Consider the following 27,394-nt stretch of genomic DNA (forward strand, 5'->3'; position numbering starts at 1 on the left):
TGATTAATCTGTCACTGACCTTCTCATTTTTTTGTTGATTCTATTAAAACCAACATAATATCAGGGTGGACGTACTACCCCTTTAAATCATGATTTCTGTGCTCTCTCTCTCTCTCTCTCTCTCTCTCTCTCTCTCTGTCTTACCATGTTCTTTTTGTTTTAAATGTATATTTTCTTTGTTTGTCATTCCTATGTGTATACAAACCTTGACCACATTTCTAATTGAACAAGGTCCCTTTCATTTCCTCCTATTATCAGTCCATTCAGTTTCAATGAATGGATCAAAACCTTAAAATAAAAGACAAGCCAAGTGCATGAAAGATGACAAGAGGGATATGCTTCCTCTTAGACGGAAATTTGCCAGCTATCTAGTTGATTAGTGGGCAGGGCAGCAGGCATGCAGGCATGGCATGGCAGAGGTTGTTCAGCTGAGCTGAGCTGAGCTGAGCTGGTTTGAGAAGAGAAGGTTTGATGAAAACTAGAGCGCGCTACATAGAAAGGTCAGAGGGAAAGTAGAGAATAGCCAGCCAAGGATGGGAATCAATCAATAATGCAGAACCTTGTACGCTGGTAGGCTAAAAATAAAAATCTCATCGATATGTAATAAGTCCTGACCTGGGAGGTACCTAGCCAGCGAGGGAGAGACAAGAGATCGTTGATCATCACGTACAGATATCAACAACTACAGTATCGATGGTGCATGTCCTCATAGTCAACAAGATACGATAGGCTCCAATGAATATTGATAAGGAACGATTAAATACTTGTAAAATTAACTTTGGCTACATGTAAAAATAACAAATTGTTAGTTTTAACAATCTGGCAAGGCATTTATCAACTAACTTTGGTATCTTTTTATTCTCTGACAGAAGCATAAAAGAAGGCAACTATTCTGCATCATGGCAGCCATTAATATCATTGTTAAACTATCTCTATTCATTGATAAACGTCATAATCATGGCTGCATGTACATGTACAAACTCTGCACAATCAGCAGTACATATTACGAAAACTAATTGCAGATCTTTAATGATTGTTTTCATGTACTTAAATGTCATTTAAGCAGTTACCAACCATATCCATGTCGCCAATTGCTTTACTCTTTTATTGAATATTAGATATACTCACTTTATATTATGTAAATGCAAGTAATGATAATTTGAACACTACAACAAGATGTACATTTATACTGTCAAGTTAAGTGAATCTATAAAAAAAACCTATGTCGAGGTGCTATCCTTACATGTATACTATAGTTTGAATAGTGTGTATTATTCATTTTTAAATATTGATGTATTTTCATAAACATCATTTTATATGTACTATAATCCAATAAGTCGCACGTACTTGGTAGATTTAAGGGAGTATTCCCAGTGGGGGGAAGGATGACCTAATTTAGAGATCAACGCTTCAAAAGAAAAAGGAAATGTAAACGGTGAGTACGCTTCACGCTTGGCTTCACGATTCACAAACTGCGGTGGTTGCTTGCTATTACACCTTGAGTATTTGCATTAGAGAGCTATGAATAGGTGCAGCTAGTCAACAGAGTTAGCATAGCATCCAGGCCAGGCCAGGCCAGGCAGGCCAGCTAGGCCAAGGTACAAGGTTATGTTGATGGAGTTCATTGTCATAGATCAACACTATACTGCATGGACGCACCTAGCTAGCTCAGTCAAATAGAGAAATGAGAGCAAGTTTGACATCTTTTGAAAGCTATTATTAGAGTGTGTACAGAGAGAGCTTTTATTTATTTCTATTTCCTGCTATGATGTTATCAATCAACACGCTGTGAACAAGATTCTGAACACTTGAAAGCTCAAATATAAAATGAAACAGACACAATGTGTATGACATCGTACAATCTATGTGCATTCTAAACAACATGTTATGTGGAATAATGAGTCAAACCCAAATGTGGATATTTGTTTGTTAGTATCCTGTCAAGTAATAAACACCTCTTCAAAATGAAATACAAATATGAACAAGATTGAAAGAATCTATAATTTTACTATTTTAGCAACGAGTATTATAAGTTACAAAGTCCATTAGAAAGATAAGTGTTAAAAGAAAACGTACATTGATTTACCTTTAAAACTATAGAGCCCACACTTCTCAAACATACACAGACAGATAGTATAAACCTTCAACATTGAGTTGACAATGCTTTCTTGCTTTCTTTCTTCTGTCTGAGTTTCTTTCTTCCCTCCTTTCTTCCTTCATTTTTGAGAGATGATGTTAAGGTGCTCTTTCCAATTTTAAAAATGAAAACGATTGTCCTAAATGACCTCCAAACCCCATGTCACTGTGAGGATCTAGCAGTATGTAGCTACATAATTCTCAAAAATTACCTTTCATGAAAATCTACTACATGTTCATGTATAATTCATCAATGAATTCTCTTCTCTCATCAAACCAGAATTTTTTTTATCTGATGAATAATTATCCTGCATTACATCAAAATATGCATATATGTAGACATATGTTTGTGTAACCTTCAAAGCATTTAATCAAAATCAATCCAGCTTTGCTCAATCAGTGCCTAGCTAGCTCAAGGTGAAATCAATGTACATGAACAATGAACCAGTGAACAAGGTGTGTGTCTATGCATGTGTGTGTACAAGTAGAGACTGAATTGTAATAATGTTTATGACATTAAACATTAACCAATAAGTAAACATCCACCTGATGGGTGATATACTGTATCCTGTTAATGATGTCATTGACGTTGCACAGAAAGGTAACATGAAGCTCCTCATTAGAAAAAAATGAAAGCTTTTTTGTGTGTGTTGTCCCTCCTCCTCCTTTTTCTTCTTTTAACTTTTTACTTTTTGTATTTACTTCTATCTTTCTTTCTTTTTTTTTCTTTCCTTCTTTCTTTCTTTTCTTTTAATAAAGTCCATAGTGATTCAAGAATAACAGGATATACATATCACACACACACACACACACTCTCTCTCTCTCTCTCTCTCACACCCTCTCTCATATCTACTTTATCAAATAAAAATACTTACATGTACCGTATGCTTTAAAATAGATCAGTGTTTTCACCAAGGGATTCTCTACAAATTTGATTCCTACTAGGTACCCCCTACACAATAACTCTCATTCAATCTTACGCAGCATATACATGTACTCCTATTAAGGAATACTTGATAAGAAAAGAGCAAATGATACTGACACAACCATACTTTCAAAACAACATGAGTCCTTTCCTTTAAGCAGATAAGGCTCAAAATATTTGTTATAATTATCCAGATTCTGTCACAACTATATCATGATTTTTTTTAAATATACAAAATGTATGCCTTGCATTAGACGATTCAGCAATGAGTGTCAATGCAGCCAGGCAAGTTGTGGTTTTTTTTTTACATTAGCATATGATGATAGAATGAGTAATCTAATTGATCATACCTGTTTTTCTGAGGGGAAAGTTGCTGCTATCATATTGGCCAAACCCCATTGGCTGGTGATGAAACTGGGGTGATACATTATGTGGAGGGGAATGGTGATCCATCGAGCTGGGAGGGGTCCTGTCAAAAAATCAAAATAACATGTCATGATTAAAATGCATCTTGAAGGGGAAGTCCAACCTGGTATTAAGTTAGATTTAATAGGAGCAGAAATATTAGAGAAACATGTCAGTGAAAGTTATGAGCAAAACCCAACTAAAAATAAGAAAGTTATGCCTTTTTGAAGGTGTGATCCAATAAACACATTGGCAACTCTGTGAGGTATCTTGCCAGGTCCTCTCCCATTTGCCCTACATACTATTAAATAACAAATTAAATATTAATAGTACTTAAAATATTGTGAGAAAAATTAATTCAATTATGTAGGTTGGTTTCATTTGTAGGACCCTGGGAGTAAAGATGAGCATCACAACCACATCCTCCTCACCCACCCCTCCCCTCCCCACTCCACACCCCACCCCTACCCACTCCTCTCCTCACCCCCACCCCACCCCTCCCCACTCCCCACCCCACCCCTCCCCACTCCTCTCCTCACCCCACCCCATCCCTCCCCACTCCACACCCCACCCCTCCCCACTCCTCTCCTCACCCCACCCCATCCCTCCCCACTCCTCACCCCACCTCACCCCACCCCTCCCCACTCCCCACCCCACCCCACCCCTCCCCACTCCCCACCCCACCCCTCTCCCTCCTTTTCCCTCTCAAGCTGTATGTAGAGACCCTAGGATCCCAGGCATTTCATTCATTGAATCCTGGTATTGAGGTTTGATAAGATAATATATGTGGTTGGTTTCTGTCAAGCAGAGTATGTTTTTTTACTTTCAAAAGAAAAACAGAGTTCAACCTTTTAAAAGTAACTGACCATCAAAGATGTTAGAAAATGAGACATATTAAACCTAATGTATGCTATAGACATACATGTCTATTATCAAATGAAATATTATACAAAATAATGGCATTGAGGTTAATACAAGGAAATCAACAAGAACGTTGAATATTATATTTCCTTATTGACAAATTATGAAAATAATCATTTTTGATCCAATCAAACTTTTACATTTTGTAAGATAAGGGGTACAAACTTAACAGACAATGAAGGTTAAACATGCATTTACACTTAATCCGTATTTCACATTCCACTCACATATTCCCAATATGCACAGACTTTCATACAAAATTGAAATTGATATGAGTGGGTTACTAATAGGAAAAACACTCATTTAATACAATCCCCATACTAGCTTTTGGTTATATTCAAAGGTGTATGTATTCACTAGTCACTCAAACATGCAAAACTCACTGACTTATACAAATAAATGAAAAACTGGTTTTGCAATATATCTGTTCAAGGGTCAACAAACTCTATATGTGGGTCGAGTCATATATCTCTTTTATTATACAAGTATCTATTCTCTAGGACTAATAGATCAGTGATTGAAAGCAACGTGTAACCACAGAGGACAAACAGGATAAGGAGTCTGATGCTATGATATTCTTGGAAAAGTACATGAATAACCTAATAAAGCATTCACCATAGAAAGTATCATAAAAACCTCTATATCAAATGGACTTTAATTAATGAAAGAAAACTGTTGGACTGGATTCTAAATTTCAGTTTGATAGTTTGATAATCATATATCCTTTGAATCTTAATGATAAAATGTCCCTATGTTATTCATTCTTCTCTCTTCTGGGGATAACCATTTAAATGTATACGAACAATGTACCATCGTGCACAACCAATTGAAACGTTTCCCTCTTCCTAATTTCCAGCTTGTTTCAAAAGAGACTTACCAATGCCTATAGGGAGGTGAGTGGTTAAGAGGTCCACTCCCTCCATAGTCGGTTCTTTGTTGCCGATTCAAGAGAAACTTCTGCAGTTTATCCTTAACTTCTGTTGAAGCATTGGCACCTAAGGAATGAAAACATAAAACATTCATAAGAAATTGTGAATTTCTAAGTACTCTTTTTGTATGTTTTAAAAATATATGTCTTTAGAAATGCTGTTCCATCTCAATAACAATACCCAATACATTCAAAGATGTGTTCAATTTTAAATGCACAAAGTAAATCAATACTGCTTCATTAGATGCTGATACTGATAAGACTTTACATGCATGACAATAAATGAAACAAGACAAAACTCAACCTTCCTTAGGCATATCTTTTCTTTTCCTCATCTCCTATTCACAAATTCAGTGAGCTATTGCCATGGTTACAAACCCTGCAATACCATATATATATATATATATATATATATATATATATATATTGTGAATGCATCTACAAAATGCATTCTTTTCATGCCTAATCCTTTTTTTAAAGTAAGAACTCGATCGCTCTCTATCTCGATCTATATTTGTGAAAGCAGAAAAACTCTCCTTTTGATTCAAAAGAGACTTCTTTACACCCTCTTATTAAGTCAAACACTTTTTTGTATCAAAATCTATTTTGAGAGGCGTTTTCTCGCAATCTTTGCATGATCGTATTTATATCTCAATCCACATTACGCGTCTTGCCGATTCATCATGCCAAAAATAACTCCAGCGACTCGAGCAACGTCAGTCCACTGTTTGCCTCTCTCAAACAAAAGGGACAAGGTATCGCATAAAACAGAGTAAGAATGCATCCCTGAAAGATATTCCACATTACACGTATGTAGAGAATGAACACAGCTCTGTAGAGACATAACAACTTCTCTTCTTGTAAAGTCTTTACAGAATCCATTTTATGATCAATCTTTTTATGTCTATCTCCTAACTGCTAACTAAAGAAGATTTAACCACTCAAGATAAATATATTACTACATGTATCTTTATCTAATACTCAATGGAAATAATGTTCTTTTATGATGTAAAAATATTTTTTCTATAGTTTGCTACATCTTGATGTAAAATGTACCACAACATTCAGTTAATCTCAATTACTGAAAATGCATAATTCATGACGGAAAGAAAACTTCCTGAAATAATTTTTGACCAAAAAAACTTCAAAAGAGAAATTATATCAATATTTAAAAATAATAACAAAATTTCCAGCTCTCCATTTATACAATCATCATAGTAAATTTAATAAATGAATATTTCTAAATTATTATCACCTTCCTTCCCCTTCAGCTTTCTACTCAATTACATTTAATAAACTAAACAACACTTTACTGCTTAATAATGATCTCAATAACAGCTTGACAAAAACAATTGCCATCCTCTACTCTGTTTAATCCTCAACTTCCAATTTCTTCATCCATCTTTCAACCGCGAATCTTCCCAACCCCCTCAATCGCAAAAATATATTTTTAGCAGGATGAAAATAGCCTGGATGCTAAAAAGAGTCTCTGTGTACTGTGAGAGAGAGGGAGAGAGAGAGAGGGGAACTGAATGGGAGACAGTGAAAACCTCATCCGTACAACAACACGGTCCTACATACGTCACAGCACTAGAGCAGCGCATAATTGCATTTCCATGAATCGTGTCTAAAAGACGCCACTTTTAGACAGGAGGAGAGAGCTAGAAATAGAAAGAGGTAAACAGACTTGCTGACGTACGTACGTACACAGGATAAATGCTGGAATAAGAAGGAGAGCTAGGGAGGGTACCACGCTCGCTCCTCACTTTCCCATAACGGGCAACAAACTATTGATTTTATTGAACCTTACAATATTTTTAACTTGTAATTTTATCCCCATGTCTTAAAATGGGATTGCAGCAGTTGAGATATTTTCCTTGTTTTCTGATGTGAGACTCTAGTTCTATAAATGCAGACATTGTTCCTATTTAGGTAACACTGCTTGCTATTAAAGACATATCCTGTTTGTATTGTACTCATAATTTCATGTGCATGCATATGCATTCAGCAGACCAATGAACATAGCTCCAGAAATAAGTTGTATTCATGTGGACAATTTGATTTTTGTGTTGTTGTTTTGGGTTTCTTAAATCAATTTCCACAATGGCAGTATAAATTATCCACTAACCATTGTTTTCCTAAAATCTCTACAATTAACTCCTTTTCCAAAGACCAAAATATTGTCTCTAGTGACTTTATCTTCATCTTGGAGCATTGAGAAATCTTCCACTTCCTGCAATTGCCATCTCTTTGAAGATCTCACAGATATTCCTCCTCCTCTACCTCCTTCCTTACACTCTCTCCTACAGTGTGTCTATCCTTCATTATCCTTATCTCTCAGCCCCTTCTCTCTCTCTCTCTCTCTCTCTCTCTCTCTCTCTCTCTCTCTAGCCATTCTGTATCAGCTCTAGAATGTTGGAAAGGCTATCACACACATTCCCTTCCCATCATCTCTCTGTAGCATCTCCTTTCTGCTCTCCTATAGTGTAGGCCTGTAATTATGTGTACCCCCCCCCCCTCCTCTCTCTCTCTCTCTCTCTCTATCCATGCCTATCTCCTCTCTTCGCCCTTTTCATTCTTTATATACTTTCTTTAAAACAACCTTGTAAAGGTATTTCTACTTAATTAACTAATTCTTCTTCCCTCATATCTCTCACATATACGCACACATACCAAATATCTTTTGGATTGGATTGGATACCTTCCACCTTCTCAGTACAAGAAATTCCTTTCCATCTCCATTCCTCTCCATCTTCTTCCCCTCTTTCTTCAATCATCGCAGCTGTACACCTTGCATGACGACACCCCCCCCCCCTCTCTCTCCCTCTTCCTACCTACCTTACATCCTGCAAGACAATTCTATTCTCTGCACTTGAACGTGATCAGTACAAGGGCTTCTAAAACCTTTCCCTCGCTCGCTCGCTCCCTCCCTGCTAAAAATAGCTCAGCTAGCAGATGCGCTGCCTGCCTTTCTCTCTCTCTCTCTCCGTCCGTGGTTAATAAAGCCCCATCACAGCGATGTTGCGTACATCCAGCCATATTGTGTGTCACTAGAGAAGATCCCCGCTTTCCCCGGGGTAGTACCGCTGCTGAGCTTCAAGCCTGCCTGCCTAGCTAGCTACGTGGGCGAATGTTTGTGCGAGCGCTCAACCATCGCTCATCCATGTATTTAAAAATAGCCTTCCCCCATCGGGAAGTCAGTTGCAGAGCGACCAAAATAGACGCTCTAAATTTGGCGTTGTATTTGTCGAGTTGTGACGATTTTAGAAAATCTCATTTGGAAAAGGTATTTTGTTTCCGCATTTAGCCAGAAAGCATTTGCGGTGAAAAACTCCAGTATAAAGATGAGAAAATAAAATCTCTATAAAGAAGAACAATTAGGATTTAAACGATTGCGTACAAGTGAATGTCTAAAATTATCTTGCATACGTTCATCAAAAAAACATACATCCTCCAGAAAATCAAGCTAGCAATAAATTCTTGAATATTTATTGTTCCATTTTTGAGGAATTACGTCAAAAGACGGAAACAATTAAACACTACCATTACAATAAAGAGAAAAACTTGTGACATCATTAAGAGTCTATCCAATCCATGGCATTACGATATAGGGATAATTGTGTGGGGTGTTGTTTCTGACAGGTATTATTTGAAGGCTATACATTTTGTATGCGATTGTACCAAACTGCATACATTGATGTGTTACAGGAGAAAGGTATTGATGTTTTCGAATAAAAATACATGTACACATCTTCTTCTTCTTAATAAGAGTTACACAGCTGTTGTTTCTTTCCAATGATCTACTTTGCTTGAAGAGTAAATCATTACAGGACAATAGAAGTCGACATCATGTTCATATACTGGGTATGTCCATATTACAATAACAAACATCTCTCTGATCAGACTAATTGACCTTTTTCATGCGTCATGCATACATGTATTGTGTATAACGTCCTTGTTTTCACGAAGTGACGGTAGTGAGGAAAATCGTCACGCAAAGTGAATGCAATTTTTTTTCACTACCGTCACTTTGTGAAAACAGCGACGATAATTGTCTTGTCTTTCAAAAGGAATTAATGCACTTCAGATCTGAAAGTCAGGAGCTAGACCCTTGATATAAACAAGAAGCCTGGGGAAAGCTCTTTCTTTCTAAAGCTCTATAATGAGAAGAACAAGCTTTATAGTCTTCAGATGAGAGTACGATGTGGTAAAAGGATAGAATCTTCAATCTATATACTTCTTAAAAATCATGAATACTGATAAAGCTATCGATCATTACTCACTTCACTTTACTCTTGCCTTTACTTTGCATTACATCCATAATACAATGCATTCAATCATTTTCATTTCCATTACAACCAGTCACTAAATGCCTTGTATTCATCCTACTTGACTAAGTATCTATTTAGAATAAATGCCTTAGATTCATCCTACTCGACTAAGTATCTATTTAGAATGAATGCCTTGTATTCATCCTACTCGACTAAGTATCTATTTAGAATGAATGCCTTGTATTCATCCTACTTGACTAAGTATCTATTTAGAATGACTGAAAGACTGAACAAAGATTCATTCTATTATCAATCCATCTGATTTCTGTTACTATACTAGATAGTTCCTCTGTGATCTCGAGACTGCACTGTGCCCCTCGACTTCGTGTCGGGGCACAGCTCAGTTTCCAGATCACCTTGGGCAATATAGTTTTAACCGTGCCCCTCAAAGCAGTCAATATATATGTTAAGTAGAAAATAACAAATAGGACTCATTATAAAAAGTTTATATAAATGAATGCCATATTTTTACACACATTGATATTTCAAATAGGTAAATAGCACTAAAATTATTTTTAAATGTCTCCCAGCATTTTAGAAGAATGCATTAAATGCCATTAAACCAGTAGCAATGTTTCCATTTTACAGGTCTAATTATATTTTCAATATTATGATTTATTTTCAAGCCATTAGAAATCTCTTCTTACATGTAGTTTTCAGAGGGCAGGAAGAAAGATGATTTTTTCGTTAAATGCACACAGATGAATTGTCTTACTTTGCTTACTTTGCTTCTTTGCTAACAACTGCTCGAGATGTTGCTTCTGAGCTTGTTGCTGCTGTTGCTGTTGTTGCTGCTGCTGCTGAGCCTCAAGTAACCTCTGTTGCTCCAGGAGTTGTTCTCTTTGCACATGCTGCATACAGATAAAACAATAAAAAACATGAACTATTGATTTGCAATTCTATAATTTATCAATATTTTCAGTACCAAATATAGTTACTATTTTTAACCTCTAAAGTCTCAACCTCATATGAAATGATCAGAGTTCTCTGTTATGGAGAGCATCCATTATTCTATATATTTGTACATCATTTGAGGAAACAGTCTGACTAATAAATGATTTGATTGATGAATAATGAACGTAGAATACAAATGTTTTGTGTATGATGTTCAATAGGGTCATAACACAAACCCTTCATTATGTAAAACTACCACATGTGAAGCTATCCTTTCACAAAGTTCTGCCTTGTTCAGTTTGCTTTCATCAGCAGATTTAATGACTACATCACATGTACATAACATACTTTGCGCTAGCTCATACAGGTAGAATGCAGGGGGTATATATCACTAACAAATACAAACATGCAGGGGGTGAATTTGAACCCTTCGTAAAACTATACTCCATTGGAACAGAAAATGAAGGTAGCAGCTACATCTGTGTTTGAGGTTTGGAAGATACTCTTCCAAAAACAATGGATATAGTTATATGTACTGCTGGATTTCCAGTATGAATTGCATAACTTCATAGTGTGGGGTAACCTTACTTGCATAGAGAATACCATTGTGATACGTGTATGTAGTTAGAAACAAAATAATTAACTAAAACATCTCTTTGTAAGATGGACAAGGTCTGAAAATGCCCTTTTCATTTTTGCACTTTATGGATAAATCTAACCCAAACACTAAGTACACTTGACATACATTTGTTTTCAGGGGACGGGGAATACACAAATTAGACAAGCTGGGAAATTGTGTAGAACTTATTTTGAATTTTATTAACAATGCAAACATGTAGAACAAAATGTGAAATTATTAACCTTTCTGAACTTGGGTTTTTGAATACTCTAAATATTGTGATGAATTCTCCATACCATGTACGCATGAAGATATATATTTTTTACCATAAATGAAGAATATGTAGATTTCTATATTTTACCATAAATATATGAAGGCCTACATTCTTACAGAATTTCAGTAAGTTTTGAGATACCTGGCTTACTTCAAAATAAAGTTCAATCTCAAAATCTTGGTATAAATCTATTATCCATATTTCCTCAATCTGGGCAAAACCATAGAACAACCATCAATGAAATAACCATTATCACTACTCAACACTTCATTTACTATGGCAATTAGAACAGGCAGCAAACATTGATCTCAAAAACAGAAATCCTGAGAAACTTATTTAGACCAAGTTTATTAGCAGTCCTCCCTTAAACCCAACTTCATATTACAGTTGTAGCTTGATTCTAGACTGGGTGAATTTCTTTCTCTATCTATATTACTAATACGCAAAATCGCCGCGGGGGGTCCAAACGGGTACAAAACGGTTCCTCAAAAACGTCTTTCCCCGACCCCGCCCGCCTCCGCCGTGGCGCGGGGAGGGCGGCACAATTCCACGAGGTCTGTCTCCCGTAACCCGCGTGCCACGTCGACCCCGCGATCGACGTCCACGCCGTTAAACGCGGTTTCGGGGTGCCGGGGAGGACGGGCGGACGAGAGCACGGCGGGCGTCGTGGATTGCGAGGAGGCGACGAACCCGCGAGAGCGAGTCGGCAAGGCGTGCACCCGCCCTCTGTCTAATTATCAAAGAGAGACGAAGAGACACACGATGGACGAGAATCCACTCACGTCAACGGGTGTAGCAAGTCTCATTGAAAAAGCTGCGGCGTATCCCGAGTAAGACCTCTTGCTATAGGGTTCGCTTTGTAGCATGTAAGAGAAATACACATCAACAGACGACTCACCCGGGTGAGGGGATGTAGCCAATATGTATCCTCAACGGGTTGAGCTTACCCGTGCTATGCGTCTTTCTATAGGATATGCTTTGTAGGCCAGGCGCCGACAGTGTACGTGTATTACACGCTCTCAGGTCACACACATGCACACACCACAGTCGATTCGAGTCGAGGCGATTGCGATAACTGGCGCAAACCATGGACCTATTTTCACGTAAAATCTTTACTCTGAAAATATTTTATACAAATTCTGTGATCTATGCCAACATAATCATAGTCCAAGCTTCTGTTTTATTGGTCTTTTCATGAAAACTACATCGAAATCACAACAAGAATAGCGCAAATAGACCTGTGATAGTACGCCTTCACGTGACAGTTCAGTTGCAAACTGCCTTGAGTCCACAGTGTATTGCCACGGCACTTGAGCTCTGCTGTCAGCGGTGCATGCTGTCGGAGCTGAGTGTGTGAGCATGGAGTAGCGGTGACCGGAGTAGCCAGGTCTGTCCGTGGTGTGAGGAGAGTCTAAACAACACTTTGAAATTGCTATTATTGCCCCGATTTCAATATAGTTTCGTGAATAGATGTATGAAACCTGGGCTTGGATTGTGATTATTCTGGCCATGTATAGTTGTATACTGAATTTCGATACTGAATTTCGATAACCATGCATTTTTCAAAGTAAAGTTTTCACAAGAAAATCAGACGGTCGTCATGGTCGTTTAAAAACATGATAGTACTTTTAGTATGATACAGTTCTTGCATCAAATCAATTTTTAAAGTATGGGGGGGGGGGTCAGGTAACTCAAAGCGATTTGAGTGCAGGCGTGGTGTCGTACAAAGGGCTGAACCCCCGAAAGCTCAGGGGTTTTAGGCATTTAATTATGGTCAGATGAGCATATTTTTAATGCCTTATTTGTGACACTGGCAGGTCGATCACTAATTGGCGTGGGGTCCATAGTAGAGTTACGTACCAACTACGCTGAGCTGAGAGTACGCTGGCCTACGTTACTATACCCTGAGGTACGCAAAAAAGTACGCAAGATGGACGCAAACAATTTAATGTGTTTAACAAAATTCGCGTACTTTCGGCGTAGAAACTTGACGCAGAAAGTACGCCTTTTTTACGTAACATTACGCTACTACACTAAACAAACTGCATCTTTAAATGAATTAATGAAAAATTAGCCAAAGAAAAATGAGCCCCCGAAAGATAAAAAAAGTAGCCCCAAAAAATTTTCCCAAAATTTGATATAGATCGAGTCCCCGAAAAAAAAATTTTCACTGGATTCTACGCTCACAGTCCCACACACAGTCGAGTCAATTTGTGCACAAACCGTCCGATTTTTCGCATAAAATCTTTACTTTGAAAATAATTATACATATTTTGTGAACAATGCCAACATAATCATAATCCAAGCCTCTGCATAATGTAGTCTTTTCATGAAACTACATTGAAATCACAACAATAATAATGCAAATAAATAGTAATTATTGAGATCCTATCTGACATAGTTTGTTTTTCGATGCGCCATTCATGGTCAAACAGCATATATTATAAAAATTCTCTATATAAAGATAATCTAATTTTTTTTGGATAGCACAAAGGCCTCTATCTATCTATCTATTTGGCCCCCTCCCCCTAGAATCCCGTGGATTTTCCACGGGTCCTGCTAGTTAATATTATAGGTGAAAATAACTTTGTATGTACTGTACATGTAGCCCTGCAGACTGTCCCTTTTCATAGGAGATGACATTTAAACATTTAACTAGAGATATCATTCAATCTATTGAAAGGGAAACAAATCTGGTATGGCTGTTGTACACAATACTACATGTACATGTACATTAGTTTATTCATCAGTTTGTATGAAGTCATCATATTAAGTCATATAACCCAATTAAATCACTGTGACTCCAGAAACTTGCCTGATTGGAACCTACATGTACCTCGTTCTACTGTCAGTCAAATACACTGTATCCCTCCCATCATTGGACTACGTATACAATAAACAATGAACAGAAATGTTTAAATGCTCTGACTCTTTAGGCAAAGACTATATTTCAAGCATCAAACACAAGTTTTAAGTTGTGTGCATTTACTGGTACATAGAAAACAAGTTACCCAATAAATGCCACTGTTTTTTTCTCACCAGTATTATACTGTGATCTCTTTGCATGTTTTCAAGATTAGTGTAGATTAATGCACAAAAAACACCCTAGAGAAGGCAAGACTTTAAAACATATATTATTCATTAATCATTATGGGATGTTTGAAAATACCAGGGTATTATGAAAATACATGTCTGTACATAAACACATGTTCAGCTTTAGAGTAGAGTATGAAGGAAGAGCTAGCTCAAAGTCCTTTGTGTAAAGTACATCATGAACATGAGAGAAAGCTTAGGCTGGGATATTGTCAAGTGGACATTTCCTGTGACAATCTATTTTGGGTTCTATCCCGGTTACAAACATAGAATAATACAGGACCTGGATGTTTTTCATCAAGGAAAATTAATATCATGAGAAACGACGGCTGAAAGTGCCCTATAATAATGAGATGCATGTGTTTCAGTTTCCATTTCATGTAGGCCTATTGGATTCAATTGATTGTATTCAAACAATCAATCAATGTATTTGAAATTATCACTTCCTGTTAAAGATATAAATCAAGACTGGGAAGACCATTACTGAATTCTTAGTAATGCTTCTTATGTGGAATAAATTAAGAAAATGTGGTAATTAGAAGTTTTAAAATATCTTTTAGCTTTGGACACGAGTCAGTTATATAAGTCCTACTTCTGCAATTAGAAAAGTATGATACATTTCATGTCCAAACAAAGTGATAGAATCACTCCAATTAACTAGGCCCATATGACCAATGATCTTGAGCAGCTGTGACAAAGTACTTTTCAAAACTTTCATACATATTCTTCTGTTCATCCTGGAATTACGATAACTCCCAATGTTTTTGTTGTTTTTTCTTTCCAATATCCATTTCTTCAGGATTCAACACCTGTATCTCCCATCGAAGCATTACAAAACAGCATATTCCTTGATTGAATTGAATCTATCTGGCATTCTTTATGAGATGGGGAAGGGGCTCTTTTCATTCTTATTTGATGTTTCCGATATAGGAGAGTATGATATGACTCAAAGCTCTGCAATACGACACAGGTGTATGGAGGAGGACTATAAACATAACAGATTGGGTCATAAGACGATCACAGACTAAAATAGCTTTATTGAGCAAAACAAGTCATCTGAATGACACATTAGCAGCCTTGAAGCAAGGTTGAAAGGGAGGAACAGTCAACTAATAACAAGATATTGGTTTGCAAGGCTGCCTTGGCCCTGGCTTTATCACGTATGTTAGCACACACAATGATTGCGTACAGTATGCTCTATACACTCTTATCATCAAAGTCATGTGCACAGCAAACCAGCCAACGCAGTGAATTCTACAGTCTGGCTCTCAAAAGTAATCACAATGCTATCAAAGAGAAGAATTCTTCATATTTCAACACACTCCACTGCCTAACATAACGATCCAGGAGATCACTCCAACATGAATGTTACTCTCACAGTATCATAGTACAATGAACTTTGACATAAATGTAGTTTTTATTGTGACCCTTCGCCTGTCAAGTCTCATTGCTTTAGTAAGCCAAACAGGTGGCGTGTCAGAGTGAGCCTATAGATGCATTCACAAAATGTCTACAGTTCTGTCTAGAAACCTATAATTGAGTTTGAACTGACATGGGAATGTATCCAACACTAGTAATTATAAACTTTGTACTGTGTGTACCTCAAGCCAAACAACTCTAAACCAATTAAACCAATTAATTTTTGGCCATTATAGGTTACATATTATTTTGTTTACTCTATTGTTAGTCTTGTGTCAGTCTTGTCAGTATGACTGCATTATGGAGCCAGCCTACTGTAACTGTAAGACTTTGAAGACGTCATTCTCAAACCTTGAATGAGAGATCTATCATGACAGATTACCATTGCTAAGAGTATTGTTTGAAGAACAGCACATGAATTGAGGAAGCTTTAGGGGAGCTCTTCTGCCAGCTTGTCCTAAGGTGTATTAGTAGAGCACCCACTCTATTGGTGTATACATAAAAAAAAAAAAGCACACATATGTTCATTGTCAATGCAACCAGAGTAATTATTCAAGAGTGCCCTCATCTGGAAATGAAAAATGAAAATGAAGCAATCAACTCTATGAATGGGATGAACCTCTTCAAGTATCAAAAGTGGTCTATCTCATTCATGTCTTTATGTACAGCAAAGCATCATTTCATCAATTGATCATCATCTTTAATAGTAAAGGCTTTTAACTTACGCGTACCATGATAAGCTCCTGTTGCTGTTTCTGGTGTTGTTTGACTAGTTGTGCCTGTCTCTCCTTGAACTGAGCAAGCAACATATGTTGCTGCCACTGTTGCTGTTGTTGTAGAGAAACCCATTCTTGTGGCACAACTCTTGGATCTGTTGCTACAGGATCAGCAGGGACCTGACTAGCAATACTGGCATTAGGCATCTGACCAGGAGCAGCATCACCTAAGATGTTCAGAGAAAAAAGATTACTTTCAAAGTATAGAATAACCAGACTCATGATTCATAAGTACCGTAAATCTCTGTGTATAAGGCACACCTGTGTATAAGGCGCACCTGTGTATAAGGCGCACCTGTGTATAAGGCGCACCTGTATATAAGGTGCACCCCTATCTTTGAGATTTAAAAAAAAAAAAAAAAAAAAAAGCCTTTTGGGTTGGCTTTTTTGCCGACACCAACTAAATCGGCTCTTATTTCAATTCAGCGTGCGCTCCCGTTCGGAAACCAAAGCCATGATGCAGGGAATTGGGAAGGACCTTTTATTTATTACGACTTTACAGTCAAAAAGTCAAAGTAAAAAAGAATAGTAACAATGTTGTTTTTAAAACTAAAGATGACAGTAAATTTTTCCTCCAGAGTCCAAAGTCCGAACCGAAATTTAAACAGGCTAGTTTTCGAGTGGTGATTCGATATCCCCAGTGTGAGTGTGCTGCATGATACAGGTGAGTGAGCTGGAGACACAGGAGAGCTTCAAATTAGGAACGTAGTTTAATTTCAAAAAGTAGATCCTATTCTTTATTTGCATTATGTAATTCATGTTGAGACACAGAGATCTACGGAAACCATTAAAAAGTAGCATTTTGAGAACTCAAAATATCCTGTACCTGTGTATTAAGCGCACCCCCGACTTTCGAGTTTTCCCGAACGGAAAAAAAGTGCGCCTTATACACGGAGATTTACGGTAAAACAAACTTATCAATTCCTGTGGTTTAAATAAAATTTGGTTTATATTCCCCCAAAAATGTACAAATCATGGTTGTTAATCAGCCAGTAAAATATTATATCATTTGTTAAACCTATGATAATTCTGCATAGTCATATGTGTAATCTCATACCTCATTTTATATTCCTTCACCTATTCACAGCACCCTTTTAAAATTCAATCAACATTTTAAAATGAAGTGTAAATATGAATTACCTTTAAGGTGCATGTTGCTGATCTGGCTTGTGATGTTGACTGCCTCAGAACCGGGACCAACAGCTTCTGTAAAATGACAAAATGAAATGAATTATATAAAAACCTGCTAATATCTGCCCTAAATATCAGGGCTGTATCTCTCATAATCAGACATTGATTCCGCTGTACCTGTGAAAGAAAAGGTTTACTCATTATTAATCATTTTTACATATTTGAATGTCATGCCACATCTGCATATATATGCAGACAAGTCACACCAGTTTGTGATCTTGACTAGAAAATCAACCCTATTAGTGTTACTCTGACCTTCATGATTTCATAGGAGTTGGATAAAATAAAACTAGGAAGGGCTCAGAATTCCATTTCAGTTTAAAGCCTGTAAAATGAACTTAATATATAGCTCCATCCTCCTCCTCCTCCTAACCCATTACAATGCCCCATCCTTGATTTGAACATGTTCTTTTTGTCATCATTCAGATAAAATGAAGATCTCATTATTAGCCATTCTTCAAGAAGATACTCCATCAAAGGTTGTCTCCTGGAATCTGATTCCTTTATCAATAAGATTCATTTCCTTCTCACAAAGCCTTTAATATGAAAATCAGAATTCAGGGCATTAATTGCTACTGCCTTTTCTTGTTGCCCCAACCTACTTCTACCATCATGATTTTATAGAATGTTTCATTTTGTGTATGACCCTTTCATCATATATGCCAATTGTATGTGTTCCTCTTTTTCCCACTGGTGTAAATGAACCATGACCCTCTTTGAATAAAAATTGCAATAGTGTAACCAATTGAGTGACCCCCCCCCCCCCCCTCTCTCTCTCTCTCTCTCTCTTATTCTTATCCCCATGTATCCTGGAACCCTTTTCCATTCAATACAATTCAATTCCCTTTCACAGAGCCTCAAGAAATAAAACACTGAACACCATGAGGTAAAGGGTGCTTCATTTCTGGGTCAAGGGCCTGTTACAAGACTTCTCCAGGAGGTGAGGACTGAACTCCATGCTAAGAATCCAAAACATACTACAGCCTTGCTTCCTGCTTCCAAACGGATTCAAACCTATTATTACTTCTCTCGGTAAAATGGTGATTCAAACTTCAGTCTAGATTTGATGCCAGTAATAACATCATAGAATGTCTTTTGTTTTTTTAGAATTTTATTAGAACTTTTTATTTTTATTTTTATATTTTAGTAGTAGTTTGTTTATCTGAATCATGCAGCTAGTTTCACCTCATTATTAGTGTTCATCTAATGAGTACTTTCTGAAAAGCACATTTTCTCCACATTATGCATTTAACAAACATACAATAGAAACAAGACACAGTCTATGCACATACATGTAGACCTGGCCAGGAAGCCAGCAAACATAAATGAGAAAAAAGGAACACATTATTTCTTGCAGCTTTTCCCAAAACTAATATACAAGTTAAAGTTAAGACAGTTGTATGCAAATTTCAGGTAAAGTTTCTTGCAGCTTAACCCAAAAGTAAATAAACAAGTTTAAGTTAAGACAGTTGTATGCAAATTTCAATTCAAGCATTTGATGTCTTTGAGTGGACTTTGGAGGGTAAATGACCTGTATAAACACCAAATACCAATTTCAAGTTGTACACAGTAAAAATGAAGTATTAGTTGTGTTTCTTGTAAGATTCCTATGCAAATCATGTGCTTGCAGTTTTAGGATTACCTAAACAAAAACAAAACCTTACTTACATGTATGCTTTCATTACATCTGTGTGTATTAGAACTAGAAAATACCATGTTCCTAAAAATCACAGGGGGTCCAAAAACAAAAGGCTACTCAAAACTGCAGGAAACATAGCAGTTAAGGTTGGTACTTTTTTGTATTTCTCCAGAGCACATTTACTTTCTCTTTCTATCTGCAAGCTTTCTCTCAAGCTAGATCAGTTTAAGCTTGACAGAGTCCAGCCACCTATTACCAGTCTGTCAGTGTCATTAAAGGGGAAATAGAGATCATTCACCATTATATTTCTGTAACTCAAGACATTGGTATCATACCAGCAACTATTCTGTAGAAGGTATCTGTTTCTCAAAGAGTATGAGACCACTGCCGGTATATCCTTCTTAGGTTAAAGTAATTAAAACAGGATTTTACAATTGTGCTTTTGTAAAGAGATTTCATGAATCAAGTTAATAAATTATGTAATTGTGAAGTCACATTGTTGTTCAATAAAAACAATGAAGTTATTTAAGATTTAGGAAGCAACATCACAGAAGATATATACAGAAGATCATGACAGATTTCTGTGTCTTCGAGTAGGCTATATAGTCCTCTTCCAGCTACTTTCATTCCAATACCATACATCTTTTCTAGTTGACAATGTACATGTACTTGTTATCATATTTAGCCGAAGAGTCTAATACAGCTACTGAATATTACCGGTATGTCTATCATATCGTATAAAGAAGGGCTATTGGTTGTTAAAGACTGTAATTATAATAAAGTCACTCAAACATCATTTTCAAAGCTCTTATCTAGCATTAAATTGCTGATCCTGTATTAAAAGAAACGTGTGCCAGAAAATCATTAAAATCTTGCTACATTGTACAGGAAGATTTCTAACTACAGGTTTGGGTGGCTTAGCAACACTAAACATGGGCTTTAATACCACTCTCCAGGGTGGCTAAATTCCCACACAACAAACTCACCACAAAGAATTCACTTGTTCTAAAATCCATTTCTATAAGATACAAGAGGCAAATTATTAAAGGTTGACTTTGTTTTCAGAATGATAAAGAAATTATATTTCTCAGACAGTTTTCCAAATTAAACTCTGATTTTGAAGAGATGAAATTATATCTATTCTCTAACCAAACAAATCAGACTTCATACTGTACAATACAGCCTATTAGATGAGCACTATTAAAGATAATAAGGAATGACTGGATAACGCCATCAATAAGATATTCAATCCAACATTTACATAGTATGTAGACATATTATATCAATGCAGACTATATCATGTGACTTCAGCAAGTAAGTGTGGTTCTACTGCTTTGATGAACTTTCAAGATATTTTCCTTAGAAATGCAGAAGTCCTTTAATATGGTTCAAGTGTATAAAGTGTATGGGCTGATGAAGAGAAAACATTTGGTGTAGCACAACACAACACAGTTCACAAGGTCAACACAAGGTCAACCAATCAGAGAGAGAGTGACAGAAAACACGCTGGCACTCGTAAGTCATTCCCTGCATGGTGACGTCAAAGCAAAACCAAACTCGTACAGTTTGGAAGAGGACCAAGTCAAGAAACTAAATATCTCAGACATGATCGAGCGAGCGAGAGAAAGCAAGAAAATGGGTCAATGGCGGGGCTGCTGATGGTTTACAATGATGCTGGTTGGTTCTCATACATGTACATGTACAGTATGTAACCTGTTTAATAACCTACATTACCTGAAGTTCTGAACCAAAATGCCCTGGGCAAGTAATAATCAAATATGTAGATGAGATCATGATCATGAAAATGTTTAAGGAGTATAACACCCACAGATTTTGAAAGCAAAATGGACTTTACAAACCGGAATTCATTGATAGATATTCATTGAAATATTTTCTTTCAATTTTATTGGTAAATGAAGTGAGGTATGATATTTCAACTCATGTAAAATGTGAAATTCAAGCCATCTTTCTGACCTGCCCAGTCAAGTTAACCAAAACAATTCATGCTTTTAATAGTATAGTCCTCAAGCCAGGGATGAATGCCAATGAATCTTGTAAACGAAGAGATAAGTCCAATCTGTACTGGAATGGTGGTTGGTTGGTTATTTTAGCTGACTGCTAAGAGAGCATGAATGCTTGTTAGTAAGCAACCAGAGGTCCGACGACTTAAGGTCCACTCCGAGGGACCAAGGTAATGAGGATTAATGTCTTACCAAAGGGCACTAGCGCATCGACTTGGTTTTGAACCCGGGTCACCTCATTACGAGACCACTGCTCTACCAACTGAGGTATCGCATATAATAATAGCTATGCTCACACTGACTCACACAAGAGTGTTCGTCCGTAGTTTTAAAATTCAAGTTTGCAAAACCTCAAAGTTATAACAATAATAATAGTAAATATTGGGTTCTCATATAGCGCTTGTTTCTGTTAGACTCGACACTCAAGGCCTCCTGATTCTTACCCTGGCTTTAGGAAGGCAGCCATTACGGTACTCTAGTATTTCAAGGAATTAATTCCTGCAAGGTAGTCATTTACATCACCTGGGTTGAGTGTTGCAAATGTAGATCAATGTCTTGCCAAAGGACATTAGTGCGGTGGCAGGACTGGAACCGCGGACCTTGCGATCGACAGTCCAGCGATGTATCCACCATAACCATAAACAATGATCAACTACCATCAACTAGGGATCACATGGGCCCAAAACAACGAGTATTGAAAGTGTTACACAACAAGCTTGGCGAGCAATCAATTCAACTACAAGTTGGCATGATCTCAAATTTATTTGCGTCTGCACATGTACATAACCTTGAACAAGTCCCCCTTCTCTTTCGGCTCTTTTCACATGAAGATCATGCTTTATGAACATCATGACTGGGCAGACATACATGTACATGTAGGCCAAATGGCCACTACGGCCACTACGGCCACTATGGCGGCAAATTCTTTTCATGACCGGGGGGACGAAATGCGAGGGAAAATCTGTATTCCATTGGTATCACGGTGATACCAACGAAATACAGATTTTCTACAACATTTACTTGTATGTTCTGAAGGATATTATGCGAGGGAGCGTAGGGGGCGTAGCAACCGAGCGAGAAGATTTTTGCATGAACGCTGCACTCTTGGGGCCTCCAGGGCCTAAAACTATGTTCCAGTCAGTATTTGCTATACTTTTTTTTTGTGCACTTTTTCAAATTTTCTGGGGGGAGAAGATTCCCCCCCCCCCCCCCTCCAGGATCGCCACCCCTGGCTGCATGTAATTTGCTCTTATACTGCCAATCTATTAGTTTCATTTCTCCAGAACTATTCAAAGTTATATATTTTCTGGACATGTAGTTTGGATTTGGGCTATATTCTTAGATGTACATGAAGTTTGTTCTCACAGATTCATATCATATATTGACCCACCCAAAATAAGTTTTAGCCTATCAGTATATAGGCACGCATATCTAGGCCTATCATTGCCTATACTGTAGCTCTAGACCACAAAACCTATTGATCGGGCCGGGTTGGTACAATGACAGACTTACCTGACATGCCTTGGCCCCATGATGCACCCCTAAACTTTGGGGATGAATAGAGAAGAGCAGACTTAGCTGCTGCAGTCATAGTTGATGATAGGGAGGATGACTGCGTTGGGTTCAATTCAGTGTCTGTTGGCATTTATAACAGCTTTGCTCAATTCCAATGACAAGAAGAAAATATCCCCAGAGATTTGAGATTTGCTTTTTAGAACGATGTAAGTCTCACAGAAAGTGTGCTGAAGTTTTACGCTCAGTTATTACTACACAAAGATGATTGAATCACAAGTTCACTGTGGCTCCAACAAACCTGACATCAGTGCTCAATCAAGTGACGTAGTTTGCAAGGCATCACAGTGAACTACCATCCGACTTGTGATAGTAACGATGCTCAATCAAGTGACGTAGTTTGCAAGGCATCACAGTGAACTACCATCCGACTTGTGATGATAGTAACGATGATGCAAAGTGAACATGACAGTCAATATCTCACTTTGGTTTGAATATGAAAAGTTGATACAAATCACATCAAAATCATGTGCAGTGATTTCAAGTGAAGGAAACATTCATTCACTTATCCATTGTTGAAAGAGGAAAACAAAAACAAAAAACAAAACACAGCTAGAGCGCCATATCATGTCATGTCATATGAAGAAATATATACCAAACAAATGAATTACGCATAACCCTGTTGCTCGTTGGAATGAAACGCAGTCTACTGAATGTATACATCAACAGAAAGTACCGCACAGGAGGCGGTGCACCTCCTTGCTTGCTACAAACCCAGCTAGCAGGGACTAAATGAGTTAGGTGATGTCGCTATCACCAGGCCTTATACTCGGTCTGTGACCAGCTTGCACTCCAACACACACACTGCATGCCAGCCAGCATGCATAACATCACAAGCCACACACACACACACACACACACACAAAGATGACATAAAAAGTTTGACGTCAGAGGGCTCTACTCACTCAGGAAAAAACACTCCAAAGTACAATCATAACTAAACAATGGCTTCAGGCATCCAGCACTACAATTGTGAACAATTCCTCCAGAATATTCCTTACTAAAATATGAGAACTATTATCTCACAAATTAGTTGGATACCAACCTGTAAATTAAATGGCCCCATGGCGGCTACAGGAAATACATTCAAAAGGAAATACATTCAAAAAGCAAATACATTCAAATTCAAATTAACCTGTCTCCGACTAATGACAACATAGACCCCATTCTCACTCACTTAATTGGACTGGTCTACGCTAGGTTGATCCAAAGGACAGCTCCAGAGGTATGGTTCATTTGTCTTTAAACTCATCCCAACTTTTACCAGGCTATGAGAGATCTGTGATGCCATAAAAAAACAGGAATTCTTCCCGTAGCTATGACAGCACAGGTCATTTTCAGTGGAATCCATTGTATGTATTGCAGGCCTGATTGTCATTGCTTTTTCTCATTGCAACTGCATCTAAACAAATCTTTTGTTGTGTTATCCTTTCCTTAGGCTATTTCCTTTCATTTTTCTCATTTTGCTTACTCTTTTTTTTCTTTTATTTCCTTTATCTTTATCCTTCTATAATCTTCTCTTTCTATTTGTCCTATGCTATTTTTTGTTTCTATCATGTTATCCTTTTCTGTCTATCTTTCCTCAAGTCATTTGGTCTCCTATCATTTTATCTCTCTTTCTTTCTTCTTGATAATCTTTGTTATCAATCCTCTTCTCCTTCTACTTTTCCTTGTGTTATTCTTCAATTTTTCTTCTATCATATTCTCTCATGTTGTTGTCATTCTATCATTCATGACATATATCATGGGAAAAAAGGGTATCACATAACGATACTGTAGTGTAATGAAACACATATCAAGTTCAAGAAAGTAGGGCGATTATGACATCACAATACAAACATCCTCTTTGAAAAGACCTGCATTGAAACACAAAGGAGAATGCGAGAAAGATCTCAGTCTTACCAGTAGTCTACTTCCCATGTAGGTTTATACACATGTTGACATGTATCAGAACTGGCAATATGCCAAACAACAATAGGGCACAAAACAAACTTCACCTTTATACAGTAGTGCCATATGAGTAAATAAGAAAAATAACGAGATGCTTGGCTTTTTTTTCAATAAGTTGCTTTTTCATAATTGGTTGGATTTCCCAAGCTTGTTTTGAGCTTACCAAAGCTTCATGGTATTGTGTTGGCTACATGTACATGTCAGTCCACACGTAATCTTTGTAGACCACGATAAAAGCAAATGTACATCTAGGCCTTTACATCGGTTATCATTACATTGCATTAATATGTCGGTCTTATTTCTAGATTTTCTGTGTATGGTATTAAAATGAAGGAATGGCCACCCTCTCCTGAAAAAAAAGCTATTGATTAATTTTCTTAGTCATGCATTGAGGTGATTGCTTGGGGGTTCATGGATCAAACCCTTTGACGTATGAGAGTCTATTTATAACCCCCTGCTAATGAAAGGATATGCGCTGTAAAGGAACAGGTCAGCTATTCACTACAAAACAATAGATAACAAAGTGGTGCTTTCAATAAACCCTCAAGCTATAGTGCTATTGTATGCATGTAAGTTAGTCAGGCCTAGTGCATGTATCTGATACACAATGAATTGGAGACATTGATCATACACCCTTCTCTCATCCATTGTAGCTCACTCATCAACTCTTTCCATTCAAAGAACTGGTTTCATTCAAAGTACAGGAACATTGGTCCAGTGATATAATATTGAATGAGTCGCTGAGTCTAGATAAATATATTTTAATAATGAAAACACTGAGGACATAGCTCTGCATTAAAGAAAATACTATACAAAGCAACCTATTCAATGCATGGGAAGCATATTTTGCCCCTTATGAGCTAGAGCTAAAAGTAGTTTTTATAAAGAAAATACATGTAAAAGGCCTAATCCTATCGAGTTGTCCTTTTCTATTTTCACAATTTAAAAACATATCTCACTCATGTCTTATTTCTCGAGGAAACTTTTTAAACAAGCTCATGATTCTATTAACCCTAAAATATTAGCTATCTTTCAGTTCCAAACTACAAGTAGTTCAGAGTTAGTTAAAGACATGTAGCACATGATAATAGTTTGTGTTTATAGAATACAATTTGCCTTCATATATATGTTAGTGTTAGTCAAGGACATTATTTGTCATAATAATGGTCATGGTCATGCATGCATGGATCGTCACCCTGACCTGCTTTGTACATGCATACTGTACATTAGTCTACATCAAAGAAGGGAGACAACAAAACCAGCATGTTTATTAATTTACTTTCAAAAAATGATATCCTGGGATTCCGAGCCTTAAAGGTAATACAAAGTTTGGGTGTGGGGTCATGAATTTGGTTCAAATGAACATATTGCAAGCATATGCAATCCTACAATATTCAGTTGTCGCGGTTGAAATGGAGTCTAAAGTAATGAAATTGTAAATAATAAACTCTTTGTATAGCTCCCTCTCAAGGTCAAGATATTAATTAAGCTATAAAACAATATTTCTTTACTAAAATTGACCGATTAGCTATTCCCGTTTGGAAATTATATATCACAACTACATATTCTGAGATTGTGTACCATCGTCTGGCCATAGGCGCTATTTGAAATTTATCAAAATTTACCAGTAGCTCTGGTAAATTTTTATATATTTAATTTTCCTCGAAAGCAAAAGTGTTTTAGGGGCTGAATTTTCTAGTGCTTATAATATATCCACAGGGGCATCCAAATATATCAAAATTGTAAAGAATCACTATCCACCCAATTTCCCAAATTCCCAAAACTTTATATTACCTTTAAACATCTACAATGTCTCAAGCACATACATTGAATGCCTGAGTAGTTGAGGAAAGAGCCTGTAGTTTTATCATGTTTCTGGTTCCTGCCTTTTAAGCACATAACTAAATGATTTTTTACTGATTTTAGAGATCTATAAATCACCTTTAATTACTAATCACTACAGGGATTACAATATGCCTTGGTTACCTGTTCTTACTTAACATGACACTTTCCTACATGTACCTGTTCATTTATAATCAGGTCCCATATCTGTTTAAATCTGTGTCATCAATATCAATCAGAAATTCAATTGATATGTACATTATGCAAGAACACTAATGGACAAGATGCTTCATCTATAATGCAGAATGAACATGGTTGCTTTTTTCACCAGTCAACATACAGTAGATGTACAGCATCACTGATCCTAACAGGATCCATGCAACACTTATAGTGGATGAGTAAAGGTCGCTTCAACCCTATCAATACACAGACTGGTATTACGTTAGCTTTACAGTGCT

General features: G+C 37.0%; 1 protein-coding gene across 11 annotated transcripts in view; it reads right to left on the bottom strand.

Annotated features, from left to right (window-relative positions):
* The window catches only part of LOC593178 (histone deacetylase 4), an 83,976-nt gene that overhangs the window by 24,375 nt on the left and 32,207 nt on the right, over positions 1 to 27,394 (bottom strand). For 3 of the 11 annotated variants that reach the window (XM_011662239.2, XM_011662240.2, XM_011662242.2), the window contains 5 exons: positions 17,862 to 17,927; positions 16,671 to 16,888; positions 10,362 to 10,497; positions 5,265 to 5,382; positions 3,412 to 3,530 (listed from right to left, as the gene is read on the bottom strand). In XM_011662239.2, coding sequence (XP_011660541.1) covers positions 3,412 to 3,530; positions 5,265 to 5,382; positions 10,362 to 10,497; positions 16,671 to 16,888; positions 17,862 to 17,927 — 657 coding nt within the window. Of the gene's footprint in view, positions 1 to 3,411; positions 3,531 to 5,264; positions 5,383 to 10,361; positions 10,498 to 16,670; positions 16,889 to 17,861; positions 17,928 to 23,084; positions 25,805 to 27,394 lie in introns of those variants that run through there. The other 8 variants (XR_004065037.1, XM_011662236.2, XM_030990941.1 and 5 more) reach the window with 6 other exon arrangements.

This window comes from Strongylocentrotus purpuratus, unplaced genomic scaffold (genome assembly GCF_000002235.5).
Source record: "Strongylocentrotus purpuratus isolate Spur 01 unplaced genomic scaffold, Spur_5.0 spur5_scaffold_19, whole genome shotgun sequence".
NCBI classification, from domain to species: domain Eukaryota; kingdom Metazoa; phylum Echinodermata; class Echinoidea; order Camarodonta; family Strongylocentrotidae; genus Strongylocentrotus; species Strongylocentrotus purpuratus.